The sequence below is a fragment of the Pholcus phalangioides genome, unplaced genomic scaffold (assembly GCF_987345545.1).
Source record: "Pholcus phalangioides strain wild (caught in Gottingen) unplaced genomic scaffold, Ppha-v1.0 ptg000015l_1, whole genome shotgun sequence".
Classification (NCBI taxonomy): domain Eukaryota; kingdom Metazoa; phylum Arthropoda; class Arachnida; order Araneae; family Pholcidae; genus Pholcus; species Pholcus phalangioides.
The window spans coordinates 5,196,931-5,211,313 of NW_028301608.1; the positions used below are offsets into that span (position 1 = coordinate 5,196,931).

The following is a 14,383-nucleotide window of genomic DNA, read 5'->3' on the forward strand; positions in this document are numbered from 1 at the left end:
GAGTGGGTGAATTGGTAAGTGAGGGAGCGAGTGAATGGTCAGTAAGTGAGTGAGGGAGTGAGTGAATTGGTTAGTTAGTTAGTTTTTAACGTAGTAGTGTCACAAATGATTAAAAAATCCGATTGTTCCGAAAACGTATTTATGATGAAGTGTTGATTTGAAGACACTTGGATCGGGCGTCCTCTTCGTCGTGGTGGTCGTCGTCAGCCGCGCTTTGACATCGACATTCGGAACTGCTTTCAAGGAACGCGTAACGATTTACCAACAATTCTATAGAAGGATGGCATCGAGCGTTCCAACAGCAATTATCTGCTCACCACCCAGATATATGGAAGTTCATCGGTGCCATAAAAAGAGAACAGAGTTTGAATGAAGTTCGGATGGTGCAAATTGTAAGTGGACAAAACCATCACATTGATTAGGAGAAAGAAATACCGGGACTCTGCGCAGAGATTAAAGAATTTAGTTGATAAGTATCATCAAGGATGTGACATTAAAGACTATTTGAGAGGTATAGCTCATAATGTATCATTTTAATTATGATATCAATATTTGTGAGAAATTAATATTTTTCTCCCGTTTTTCCTTACATTTGCGTGTTATCTGTTTTTCTAGATTAGTAGATTGGAACCCTTTAATTATAAATATGTAAGGGAGGAAATCATGTCGAAAATTGTTAAATAAATACTGTATGTTTTGAATGAAAATTTTGTCAGATATTACTAATTAAATATTGTAGGTTTTGATTGAAAATTACCAATTAAATATGCGTGTAATGAAAACTGTGTGAAAATTATCCTTCTAAAATACTCCTCTAACATTGCCCAAAAAGAATGCCATTTTTTATATCGTTTCATGAAGCTGTGGTTCCGTGAGTTTGTTTTCGAAAATGTTATTCGTCACCCAAGAGGTTTTATGTCCAAGAATTGGATGTTTAAAACGAGATAATTTCATACGATTTTTGAGCTCACGCATATAATTTTAAACAATATGAGGCTATGGCTTTCTTTTACCAGTTTTGCTGATTGAGAAAATTAAACTTATCTTTATATTCACTTTATTTCATTAATTTGTTTTCCAGCATCAGTAGTAGGACATAATTATATGGCCTCTACAAAACGAACTGCGTCGTAGTGTAATATGTACGTAGTGTATATATACGTAGTCTAATATGAGGTGGGGATCACACATAATCACCGGTAAATGTTAGAAAATAACTAAAAGAGCTCTAGAACAATATTCTAAAAGTGAAAGCAATACAGCCAGACTCGGTTATAACGCCGAAATCCCGCGAAATCTTCGATGTCGTTATAACCGAGTTTAACTGTATTTAAAATACTGGTTTTAATAGGTGTGGCATCATCAACAACCAATTTCAATCCAATGCTGGATGTAGGTGTTCTCCTTAGATTTCCCCTCAAACGAAATGCGATATTTTATGAAATTTTCGAAACTTCTATATGGTAATATTGCAACAAAAAATTAAACAACAAATTCAAGAAAACTTCGACTATAAACGAGTAAAACCGTGACATTTTTCAAAAAGTCTGGATGGAGAAGAAAAACAGAAAAACCGAACTGTCACGGAAAATACGAGACAAAATGCAGGACATGTGGTCACCGATGCTTAGACTAGATTTTTAAAGATTTTTAAAATCACCCCTACCAACAGCGAGCTCTAAATCCACCCCCGTCTTCAACATATAGGCTTGTGTCATCTGCGAATGAAATTATTTTACCGTTCTACTTAATTTTACATAAATCATTAATATAAACTAGAAATAATTATGACCCAAGGGCCGATCCTTGTGGGACTCTTTTCATTATATTTCAAATGTGCTGATTTTACCATTTATTATGGCACAGCTTGTTTCCTATTGTAGTAATATGTTTTAAACCAATATAGTACATTACCTCATTTGCCTGCTGAGAAGTGTTTTTATTTGTTAGAATATTTAAATCAACATAATCGAATGTTCGTTTTAAGTCTAAGACTGTAAGTCAAATGACAAAATTCAATCCCCCCTAATAAAGAGGGGGGGGGGTTCAAAGGTTATATGGAGTAATCATCACTGAGCCGAAATCCCTGAAGCCATAAATATAAAATTTAGTAAGCATTATATTTTATTACCAGCTGTTATCCGCGGCTTCGCTCTCGTGTGTTTTTGCAATCTCAAAATTACTCTCACCTCATAACCCCCATGGGTGATGAACTTTCAGAAATCCTGTCTTAGTGTGTATGTACATTATAAAATATAATACTAACTAAATTTCATATTTATGGCTTAAGCGACTTCGGCTCAGTGCTGATTGCTCCATATAACTTTTGAAGACCCCCCTTAGGGGGTTGAATTTGGAAAAATCCTTTCTCAATGAGTCTATATTACAATATTGATCTAATGTCATATTTATAGCTTCAGCTGTTTCGGCTCGGCATAATTTCAACGTTGACCCCCCCCCTCCGCTCTTATGACGCCCTTAGGTTGTCGGATATGGAAAAACCATTTCTTAGTGAGTAGTGAGTCTTTACGTCGTGAAAAAAACTATTCACAAAATTTGATATTTACAGCTTCAGCGGTTTTGGCTCGGCGATGATGAATCAGTCAGGACATGGTATTTTATATACAGTACTAGGGGGCTCTGCCCCCCTACCACCTTTGGCGGCCAACCCCCCCCCTTTTCTCTTCATAACATATCTTGTTTATTTCGTTTCACTTCATCAGCGTGCTATGGAAAGGGACACGTGAAAGCACCAGCTTACAGAAGAAGCGAATTTTATAATAATAAAGCAACAAAAAACAAACGTGATTCATCAAGTAACCCCAGAAAACTTCCCCATGGGGGGGGTCCCCAAACTCCAATTCGTTGAATTGTAGTGGGGGCCCTGACTGGGTTTATCTCGGGCTACCGATGTGTTGCAAATTTTACAATGTTAAACAACAAAAATCAATGAGATTCATCCAGGGACACCCGAAATGAAACCTGTCAACTTTTCCCATGGGGCCCCGACCTGAAGGCTTGTCGGACATACCCCCTGTGAGTGGCCACGAAAATTTTTAATTTTTATCAATTTAAAAACGAATAAATCCAGGGCCCACATCCAGTAACGGGGACCCAATACGCAGATATTTAGTGGGGCACCCAGACACTGGATTTATCTCGGGCTTCCGCTGTTGAAAATTCTACAATGTTAAACGACAGAAAAGAATGAGATTCATCCAGTGCCCCCAAAATGAAACGAGACCCCTGACTCGGAAGCCAATCGGGCATCCCCCTGTGAGGGCCACTGCAAATATTCATTTTACCAACGAATAAAATCCAGCCCCCTCCCCCCCCCCCCGCAATTACCCTTGACTGAATTCGCAAATTTTATGGGGTCCCAGACTGGATATACCTTGGGCTTCCACTACCGCAAGGACCCCTGGAAATGAAACCTTTTAACTTCCCCATGAAAGTATATGTGCAATCCCCCGGGTACCCCGACCCTGTATGTTGGGAGCACTGGTGACGTATGTATATTTTACGTATACATACCTCTCGGCATGACCCCCACGAGGGCAGGGCTGACAGGGGCCGGAACGTTTCTTATCGCTTTTTGATATTTTCACACTATAAATTAAGCACAGAGGGGCCCGTGAAAAAGCTGGTTTGGGGGCCCGCCATCTATTTCAGCTTAGGGGACCTGCTGTGTTATGTGGGAAACTCTGGGTACATGCACATTACTTGGTCCCGTGTGTCAAATGGGTCCCGATATATCCAAGAGTTAAATGAAAACTTGACCCCAAAATCGTAACCGACTTCCGTAACACAAAAACGTAACAGATTTCCATCACTCAAAAAACGTCACCGACTCCCGTAATAAAAAAATCGTCACTAATTTCCGTTGCATAGGAAGTATATATATACGTATATAGTAAATATAGAGTACATATACTAGATACGCACTAAGGCGGGATTCCTGAAAGTTCATCACGTGAAATCGCGGGTAACAGCTAGTTCAGCAGAAAAAAAATCCATTGGTTACTGATGATCAGCGATGTTTTTTATAACATCAAAGTGATAACAGGACATGTTTTTAAGCATTTTTAGGGGGTTGATTCATCGCGTATCCACTTACTTTATTATCTTTTAATTCTGTTATTATCTCTTTTAACATTTCATTAGAAGTTTCTGAGTAAAACAGAGTTAATGGAATTTTGTTGAATATACGATCTTGTATTGGGCAACAGCAATTTGTAATTTATACAAATACAAGGCCACAACAGGCAAAATGCCCAGAGAGAAAAATATGCCCAATAAATATGGATGTCATATATTTAAAAAATACAGCAACCCGAATCCGTATCATCTGAATTTATTCTCATACAGTCATTATTTAAACTTTCCGCCATATCCTTAGGACATGGCACTTACTCACTCACTAGATCGCTCACTCACGGACTGACTTACTCGCTCATTGAATCAGTAACCCACTCGCTCACTGAATCACTTACTCACTCGGTCACTCAGTCACTCACTGGGTCACTCACTCACTCAGTAACTCAATCGCTCATTCCCTCGCTAACTGACTCGCATCGAACTGTCGTCGGTGAATTGTTGGTCGGTGAATTTTCCTAGTGGTGAATTGCATGGCGGTGAATTGTTGGTCGGTGAATTTTCCTAGCGGTGAATTGCATGGCGGTGAATTGTTGTCGGTGAATTTTCCGGCGGTGAATTTTCCGTAAACCATATAAAAGCATATGTCACGAAAGAAAAACTAATAATTAACACTAATGTTTGATTTTTTAATCTTCAAAGGAATACCATATGATCAGTCTCGAGATAAACTTCCGCCAATTTCTCTAAGCAATTTGAAATGCGATTTTAAAATTAAACTTTTTTCCCCTCAAGTATGATTGAAATGATTTTTTCTTCATGCATAATTGGAGATACCATTGAACACATTGAATTTTGTAACATTTTATTTGTGTTGGAGGGGGGAAGGGTAATTTTTTTAAAGAAGTCTCAGTTGTGAGACTTACGCATTTGTAGGATGCTTTGAGCCGGCCTCTTAAACGACGTATAAACGAGGATCCACTGCATATTTTAACTTTATGCATATTGTGACGATTGGTGAGGTGTATACGAAGCGACGAACATGAAGCATTCCTTTATTTTGCATTAACCTGCGAAACACACAACCCTTCGTCATGAAGGTTAAAATCGAACTCCTCGAGAAAGTCTTCTTCTCTCGATACAACTTAAATCTCACGTGTCTCGTGAATAAAAGTATTACTGTACATCCTTATTAACAGCTTGCCTGTTACAATATTTATTTACACTGAAATTGAAAATTTGATTTCTGTTATTTTAAAATTTGCGGTAGGCCGGATGGAACCTCTAAGCGGGCCGTAATTTGCCCGTCACTATTACATTACACGTGAAAAACATCATTGAACTGGAACTACTGCTGTCACCTATCATGTAAAAAATACAACTGTTGCGATTCTTTGATTGATGTGCAGCATAGAAAAAGTTAATATAGTATGATATTGATAAATATTTTTTGTGCAGTAATTTTCATTGAAATTTGTATCAAAATTTTAACAGTTGCTGTTTGTGTGTGGTAAATTAAGATTAATAAGATGCGCAAGTCAAAATCCTCTTTCGGTTTGTGCAATTGTAATCTCTAAAGGGATATAAACCAAAATCGAGTCTGGTCTATATTCTTAGTGATTACAATTACAAAAAACCCAAAAAGGACTTTGCCTTGCGCATCTCACTAATGTTAATTTACTTCACACAAACAACAAATGTTAAAATTTTGATGCAAATTTCACAATTCAATTAATATTATTGCTCAAAAAAACTTTATTATACCCCACATCCTGCAGTAGGGGATCCTAAGCTGGGACCTTTAGCAGAGCCCCCACTCCAGCTCAGACTGTTCACGGATCCATCTATTATGAATTTTTAGAATTTTCCTTGGGCCCATTAGAAATAAGGCAAATTGAAATTTGAAGTTGCAGGTCATGGAGACAGTATAAAAAATTACATTTTGCATCTCAGTACATATACGGTCTCTGGTAGAGAAAATGGCCTATCTAAAATGGTTTTTTTTATTTGGATACTTTTTCTAATTGAAAGTATGTTTCTATCACCAACGGTTCAAAAGATGAAAGGTGGGTAAGGACAAGATTTCACGTCCTGTATATCTTTCCATTGATGCATCAGTATGAAAATTAAAATGAGCAAAATCAAATTTAGGAAATGGAAGTGATGCTGGAGCTGCTTCGACTACCGCTAAACTCGATGGTGACTGTTGGGTGCTGAATGGTACGAAGGCATGGACATCAAATGGATATGAAGCAGATGCTGCTGTTGTGAGTTTTTCTTCTTTAAATATAGGGAGGTTATAAAATGAGTTTGAGAGCTCCTAGCGATCGCAAAAATCAACGAATGCGAATGAAATTCGAGATATGTATGTTTCATATATGCGTTCGAGAATAAGAAGAGAAACAAAAACCTAGCTCACGCTGATATAGTTGCAGCATTAAAATTTCGAAAAGTTCTAATGGCAACACTCACTTTTACTTATTGCATAGTGATCGGGCAGTAAAACGTCATAAATGGCGTTTGAATGGTACCCCTAGCACCATAAACGCTGGAATGTGAGACGAAGGCAAAAAGATCTCGAGAAAGGGTCGGTGCTCTAACCCGTCTGTAGGGGGACTTCCTGCGGCGGAAATGTGATCTGCATTGGTTGTTTTATGGTGTTGCAGGGAGCATTTCATGGTTTTTCACTGCTTCAATAACTTTGCAATGGATGAAAGCGGGTGTCCACATTTGAATTTTTCGAAATATTTTTTCGGTGGCCGTAACCGCGAGAGCTAGGCGTTTCTTGCTCTTCTCATTCTCGAGTGCATATTCTGAATCACCTATATCTTGAATTTCATTCGCAATCGTCGATAGGGGCTCATTTATCGGCAAAGTTGTTTTATGACCACCGCGTACATTACCTTGTCAATAAATCTGTGTATGTATGCTTTTTCCTTCCCGACTGTGCAATATGAAATGCATGGTATTATAGTTACTTGGTAGTCAACTGGTTTGGGTTTGATACCATTTTTTAGATGATCGTACGTGTCAATGCAGCTCAGAATTGCCTCTAAATGTTAGAAATTATTCAAAAACAGCAAAAATTTCAAATAATATTCTAAATATTTGGGAAAAGCGTGCATAAATGCAGCAAAGTGTCCTCTGTTATCTTTATCAAATTCTCAAACCGTAAGAGAGGTTCTCATTATAAAAATAAAGTGTTTCAAATGGTGGCATTTACCATCAAAGAAGCCCTTTAATAAAAATGATGGAAGGGAATCACGCATCTAGATGTGAATATTGGAGGTATAAACATTTCGTTGCAAATTTTTTTAATTGCAAAACAACACACATCACAAATACATGAACACAAATAATATACAAAATGAAGACAATAGAACAAAAACAAAACGTACACAATGCAGATCCCAGAGCATAATTTCTCCTACCAAATTCATTTTTTAAAAATTTCATTTTTTTTAAAATTTGTAATGCAAATATTGATCAAAATTAAGAAAAATAGTCTACTTTTAATTTTATTTCCAGGTGTTTGCCACAACTGACAAATCAAGGAAACACAAAGGTATAAGTGCGTTTATCGTGCCAAAAAACATTCCCGGTTTCTCTTTAGGTAAAAAAGAGGATAAAATGGGAATTCGAGGATCATCCACATGCTCTCTTATTTTTGAAGACTGCAAAATACCAAAAGAAAACCTATTGGGCCAACCTGGAGAAGGTTTCAAAATAGCCATGGTAAATAAATTGTATACAAATGCGTATTTACATACAGCCTATCCCAAATTGTTCGCATAACGGATATCTCTGTAACCGTTGACTTTTTTTAATTGAAAGTATATTTCTAAAGTTTTCAAATGAAATGCAGTTACTTAAAGTCTTGCAAATTGTTTTAGGGAGGTCATGTACATAAAAAATAAAGAAATAAACTTCTTATACACTCCCCGTGTGCTCTAAAACCCAATTAAGAAGTTTTCCTGTCACATTTGAGACTAACGAAAAAAAAAATTCCACGTTTCTAAGTGCAATATTCTCTGAGATAATTGATTTCAAAATCGGAAAAAAAAAACGTAAAATAACAGCATAATGAAGTCCGTTAGTTTATGCTGTTCTTTCCCAACTTTCCTCTGATATTTGAATTCTGATATCTCAGCGAATATTGCACGTAGAAAAGGGGAATTTTCATCTTGGCCTCAGGAAAACTTTTAATTGGGTATTTGAGCATACGGAGACTGCATAAACAATTCCTTTTTTTATTTTTCGTATTTATATATGCGACCCTTCAAGCAAATTTTAAAATTTTAAGTAACTGCACGTCATTCGAAAACTTTTTTGTAATTGAAAGTATGTTTCTAAAGTAAACGGTTACACAGATATATCCGCTGTGTAAACAATTTGGGATACGCTATACTGTGGTGGTTGGTCAGAACATGATATCTCCAAAAAATGGATTTTTGATCTATAAGTAAGTCTTCCCAATTATAACTAATTAGAAGTGAGATAAATGCACAAATACGTGTGCACGGCTAAACGACATGCTGATGCATGTCGTATATTTGATTGTGTATTTTATATGAAAATGTGTGTATGCATCACTTAAGTGTGTATGCGTTATTTTTGATTTTTAAATGATAGTGAAAACGCTTATATCTCAAAAATGTGATTTTGGAGTTATGTTCTGACCAAACACCACAGAATTATAACGCAATCTTACAGTATAAAAATTTTTTGTTTAGCTATAATCTAACTCTTACAGATTTCTACTTCATATTCGAGTGTTTATTTATCTTTTCCGAACGCAGTTTCCTTTTGGATTGCACACCAAAACGCAAAAAAAGACTTGCCATCCAAGTTTATAATAATGTGTTTATAGTTGATAAGGTTTTCACGGCCATCATTTGATGAAAATTGTATATTCGGGTTCGAAGACCGTCGTCCGTTTTAGTTTGTCCTCAACGTTTCCCCCAGCACTAGTGGTTGGCATCTTCAGGAGAATTGGTAAAACTGAAACAAAAAGTCGGCTTTTGTTCCAGTTTTACCAATTTTCATCAATGGTGTGTTTCTTTTTTGGGAATGATCTTGCATATGATAATGCTATACATTATAAAATTAAATTATTACACATCGAATTGTCTCTTAGAAAATTTTCCGTAACTTTTTTCAATCACCATTTGCATACGCAGTTCTGAATTTATTATTAGGTAACTCTGGATGCTGGTAGAATCGGTGTAGCCGGACAAGCTCTCGGAATAGCGCAAGTAAGTGAATGATTGATGTTAATTAAGTAAATAATACTTTTTTAAATAATACTAATTCATACTTTTGGATGATAAAGGCAATTTCGCACAGGCGTCCTATGCATCATCAGCATTACTTTGACGGTGTAAGCATCATTTCACTTATAAGCTCACGATCACCGTCATAGAAATCCGTGTTAGAAGTTCCGATATTCACAGTGAAAATTCGATTATTCGGTGGGGTTTTCCAATATGTCAATAATTCACAATCCTTGAAATCTTAAGTTTCCTTAGAGATAAGAAGTCGAAAAAATTAAAAATAAAATAATAAGCCGGACTTACTTTTGAGTTACATATACAGGGTGGGCAAAAAGTCCGTAGAAACTTTAAAAATGCATAAAAACTGGGAAAATAACCGAAATAAAAAACGGTTTGCAGGGTTAGCATCGCTAGGTCACGGGAATTTTTTTAAGACGGGGGGAAAAATAACTCAAAAAACAGTCGATGGGATGCGCTGACGTACGCAAGTCAAAGAAAAGATATGCGAATAACGAACAGAATGCCTCGAAATCGTTTATTACAGCAATATGTGTCCCACATGACCACCACCACAGGGAATAACACATTGCAGGCGAGTCACAAATCCAGTAACGGTAGAAAGCAGCAGGTCTGGATGTATACATGACACCTCTCTGCGGATCGCATCTTTCTGTTCTGACAGATTAGATGCACCGGATCGATACACCCGTGACCGTACCACTCGTACCAGCTCCACCTATCGGCTATTTTTAAGTTATTTTTTGTCTTAAATTCCCGTGACCTAATGATGCTAACCCTGCAAACCGTTTTTTATTTCGGTTATTTTTCCCGGTTTTTATGAATTTTTAAAGTTTCTACGGACTTTTTGCCCACCCTGTACATGCGATAACATTGCTTTCAACTTTTCATTTATATTTTATTAAGTATGGAAATTAAAATTTTCGTTTCTGTATTATCTTTCAATATTTAATTGTTTCACTTAAATATTAAAAGATAATTAAACTAAAATTAAATATTAAATCAGTTGAAGATAACGGGTGACAATAAAAGTAAGTAGACGTGACACCTCTTTCCCCCTCTCTCTCTGGATTTTCTTTTCAGTTTTTAAATATAACTTAGTAGTTATAAGAGAGAATAAATATGTGAAGAAATATACTTATAAGTGAGCTCCTGCCTTTTAATATAGTAAAAAGTTTTCTTGCGTAGAAATATCGTTAAAAATATTATTTATCCATTGATTTCTTTCAAATTTTAGCACACATGATATGTGTATATATTATATCATATGATTGTGTATTATATTCTATGCTAGTACAAAATTCAGCATATATCTAATTCTTAATTTTTTAATAATTTTAAAAAAAATGCATTAAAAACAGCTTGAGCGCATGGTAAAATTGCATGAAATCAATGCAATTGAATAAAAAATGATTCGAAACAAAGATATTCATTTCTCTATATAACCTATTTTTTAAAAAAAATTTCTTTTAATTTATCATATATTGAATTTTATTTATGTATATATGTTCATTTTATTGTTTGTTAGGTATGCGGGGATTTTTTTAACCTATATTTATTGTGTTATCTTTTATGCATTTTCCTCTTTGCATACGTCCGTGTACTGATATCCCCCTGCTTTTCCCTTATAATTTCATTGATTGTTTGTATTGTGAACCTAGTGAAGTCAGAGCAGTTTGGCCTTTCAAAGGTTTGTATACTAAATAAATACTGTAATAAAAACTGTTCGGTTCATAAAATGATGAAAAAGATTGAGATTTTATCAGCTCAATTTTATTCAAAATTAAATTTTAAATTTTAACAATTTTGAATTTGAAATGCAGAATTGAAATAAAGTAAATTTAAGATATGACTTGGTTGGCATACAAATGGTATATCCATCAAAGTGTAACAGTGCTTGGTGAAAAGCAGGTCAAAACTCAAAGGCGAACTGTTACTGAAAATGTCTCACAATGGAAAAAACAATAAATTTTGGATACCTATGTCATTTTCTATGAACAAGTAATAAACATTGTAATTAGCAAACTTACTGTATATATTGATAGACTTTAAATTTTTGGTATAAAACCTCAACAATACACAGCCAAACTTCTCATTCTCAAAAAACTCTATACCTCGAAAAATGAAAAAAAATCCTTGCATTCACTATATTAAACCAATGCATTTTCATCTCTGTCTCAAAGTAATTTTCAAACGGCACCCATGAGTGCCGAACATATGTTATTTGCATACTATAGTTTCGGGCAAAGTCATTCTTTTCATTAAATGTTATATTGCATACATTTCTTCCTCACATTCTTTGGAAATATTTTTATTCAACAGCAGCAATTCTCGAAGTGTCATTTGTATACTATCCAGAAAGAAATGGTATTGTATCAAACAATTATTGCATGCACACACGATTTCATTGCAGGCTGCTTTCGATTGTGCGATTCACTATGCTGCGAAACGAGAAGCATTTGGCGCTCCAATCATGAAGTTTCAAGCCATTCAAGTGAATTTGTTTTTGATTTAAAAGTTAATTTTCAGTGTATATCTATTGCTATACATCTACTATAGTGGCAGTTAATCTTACACACACACACACACACACACATGTACGGCAGGACTTGACAATTCGAAAAAAATTTAGGTGCCAGACAAAATTATTAGGAGCCAAGCATTATTTTTCCCCCGAAAAACAGTAATGAGCAATGTTTTTTTTAACGTTTCAGAGATTTAATGAGCAGTGTTTGCCAATGCGCATCTAGATGAGTGATTCACGCATCAAAATTCAATTTTACTCCTCAAAATTTCGTTGAGTGAAAATACTCCTTGAAAATTTAGGTTATTTTTTTTAACAGAGTTATTTTTCTGTTTTTCATTAAAAAAAAATACCCCTCTGTTTAACAAAACTACCGGTTTAAATTTTGGACAGGAGTGAAATCACTCTTCAAAATCATTTGTTCGGATAACAATGTTAATGACCCCTTTTCATGTTGAAAGAATGATTTAGCAGTAATACAGTATATAAAAAATATTTTAGGTGTGCTAATACCGATTTTAAAGTCACCTAGGTGACCTGGAATTTGTCAAGTCCCGATGTACGGTATTCATTTATATGCGATGAATCTTTCCAGCTTTTGTCTTTAATAAATGTTATCAATTTATCTCTACCCAATTTCTCTCTCAAATGAAAATAAAAATCACAATTTAAGTATTAAATTTAAATAAACTTCAAAATGTTCTGTGAAATTAAAATGTTGCAGATGAAACTCGCAGATATGGAATTGAAACTTCAAACTTCACGTTTGTTAACATGGAGAGCAGCTGAGCTGAAAGATTCCGGAAAGAAATTTACAAAGGTATTTGAATTAAAATTTTTTTTTCTCCTAAAAAATGAATGTGTGGCGCTGCGATCGTCACGAGAAAGCGCGCGCGTCCGTGGAGAAAAAAAAGAATTATTGCTCTTTCTTCCGGCGCTCGACAAGGTTGTAACACCTCTGTGTGAATAAATTTCTCTTTATCTATTTTGTCGTTTTGTGAACCACAGTTTGGTGACCCGGCATCGAACGATAACGATGTCCAATCCATCGGAGCAACCAACGATGCCCAATTCATCAGAGCAACCACCTGCAATGTTCCGAGTCGCTGTCAAAGCCCCACCGTTTTGGGCCAAACAACCTCATCTATGGTTCAAGCAATTGGATTCTCAGTTCCTGGCGAGTGGAATTACCTCCGATGCCACTAAATACCACACAGCCGTTGCAGCCATGGATACGAGTGTTTTGGTACATGTGAGTGACCTCATCATGAATCCACCGGCGGCAAACATGTACGACGCACTAAAAAGACGCCTCCAAGCTGAATTTGCTGAACCAGATGAGCGACGCTTACAACGTTTGATGTATGAAGTCGAGCTGGGCGATCGTCGACCTTCGGCGTTACTCCGAGAAATGCGGGATCTGTCCAGTGGCCGTCTCAGCGATGAAATACTTCGAAGTCTATGGATACAACGGTTACCATATCAAGTTCAAGCAATCCTCTCCACAAGTTCAGAAACGTTGGAAAAGTTATCGGAGATGGCAGACAAGATCATCAGCGTCAGCGGCAAAGCAGAAGTACAGAATATTTCACCAAATCTCGATCACCCACAACAACTTGACGTGCAGCAGCTGACTGAAAAAAATAGAGACATTGACATTGCAAGTTGACGCGCTACGTCGATCTCGAGAACAACGCGGAAACCCTCAACGTCCTCCCAATCGAAACCGCCACGAAGGTGCAAAATCCATGAGGTTTCGAAACGATCTCTGCTGGTATCACCGTGAATTCGGACCCAACGCCCGTAAGTGTGTGCAACCATGTAGTTTCTATTCGGGAAACGACCAAACCGACAACTAATGGCGACGAGGGAGTCGGTTTCATTCAGCAGTCGCCTTTTCATCGCAGACCCACTAAGCAAGCTTTCGTTTCTCATCGACACTGGTGCGGATATTTCCGTAATACCCCCTTCTGCAGCTGATAGAAACAAACCACAGTCACTACTCACGCTTACCGCGGCAAACGGTTCTACAATAAAAACATACGGAAAGAAAATGATAAAACTAAGTCTCGGATTAGCAAAAACTTTTTCATGGGTGTTTACCATTGCTGATGTATCCCGACCAATAATCGGCGCCGATTTTCTGAAAAGATTCCGACTCACGGTGGATTTGGGAAACCGAGTTTTGGTCAACAACGGGGGTGAACGGTCTACAACCGGAACAACTGTTTCTCCAACTGTTTCCCCTGCAGTAACTGTGACATGTGGACATGAGATTTTCCACAATCTATTACAAGAATATAAAGAGCTCATGGAAGAAACATCAAGTCCAGTGCAAGCAACACACGAAACGGTGCATCACATCGAAACTACAGGAGTACCGGTTTACGCGAGAGCCCGTCGATTAGGCCCGGAGATGCTGCGAGCTGCCAAAGCTGAGTTCGATAAAATGATTACCATGGGTATATGTCGC

The 14,383-nt window shown here is 36.7% G+C and overlaps 1 protein-coding gene across 1 annotated transcript in view; it reads left to right on the top strand.

The window, feature by feature from the left end:
* The window catches only part of LOC149075309 (short-chain specific acyl-CoA dehydrogenase, mitochondrial-like), a 40,988-nt gene that overhangs the window by 17,738 nt on the left and 8,867 nt on the right, over positions 1-14,383 (top strand). The window contains exons 5-9 of the mRNA XM_089242658.1: positions 6,247-6,362; positions 7,624-7,830; positions 9,294-9,350; positions 11,800-11,880; positions 12,635-12,730. Of these exons, the coding sequence (XP_089098784.1) occupies positions 6,247-6,362; positions 7,624-7,830; positions 9,294-9,350; positions 11,800-11,880; positions 12,635-12,730 (557 nt within the window). The remainder of the gene's footprint in view (positions 1-6,246; positions 6,363-7,623; positions 7,831-9,293; positions 9,351-11,799; positions 11,881-12,634; positions 12,731-14,383) is intronic.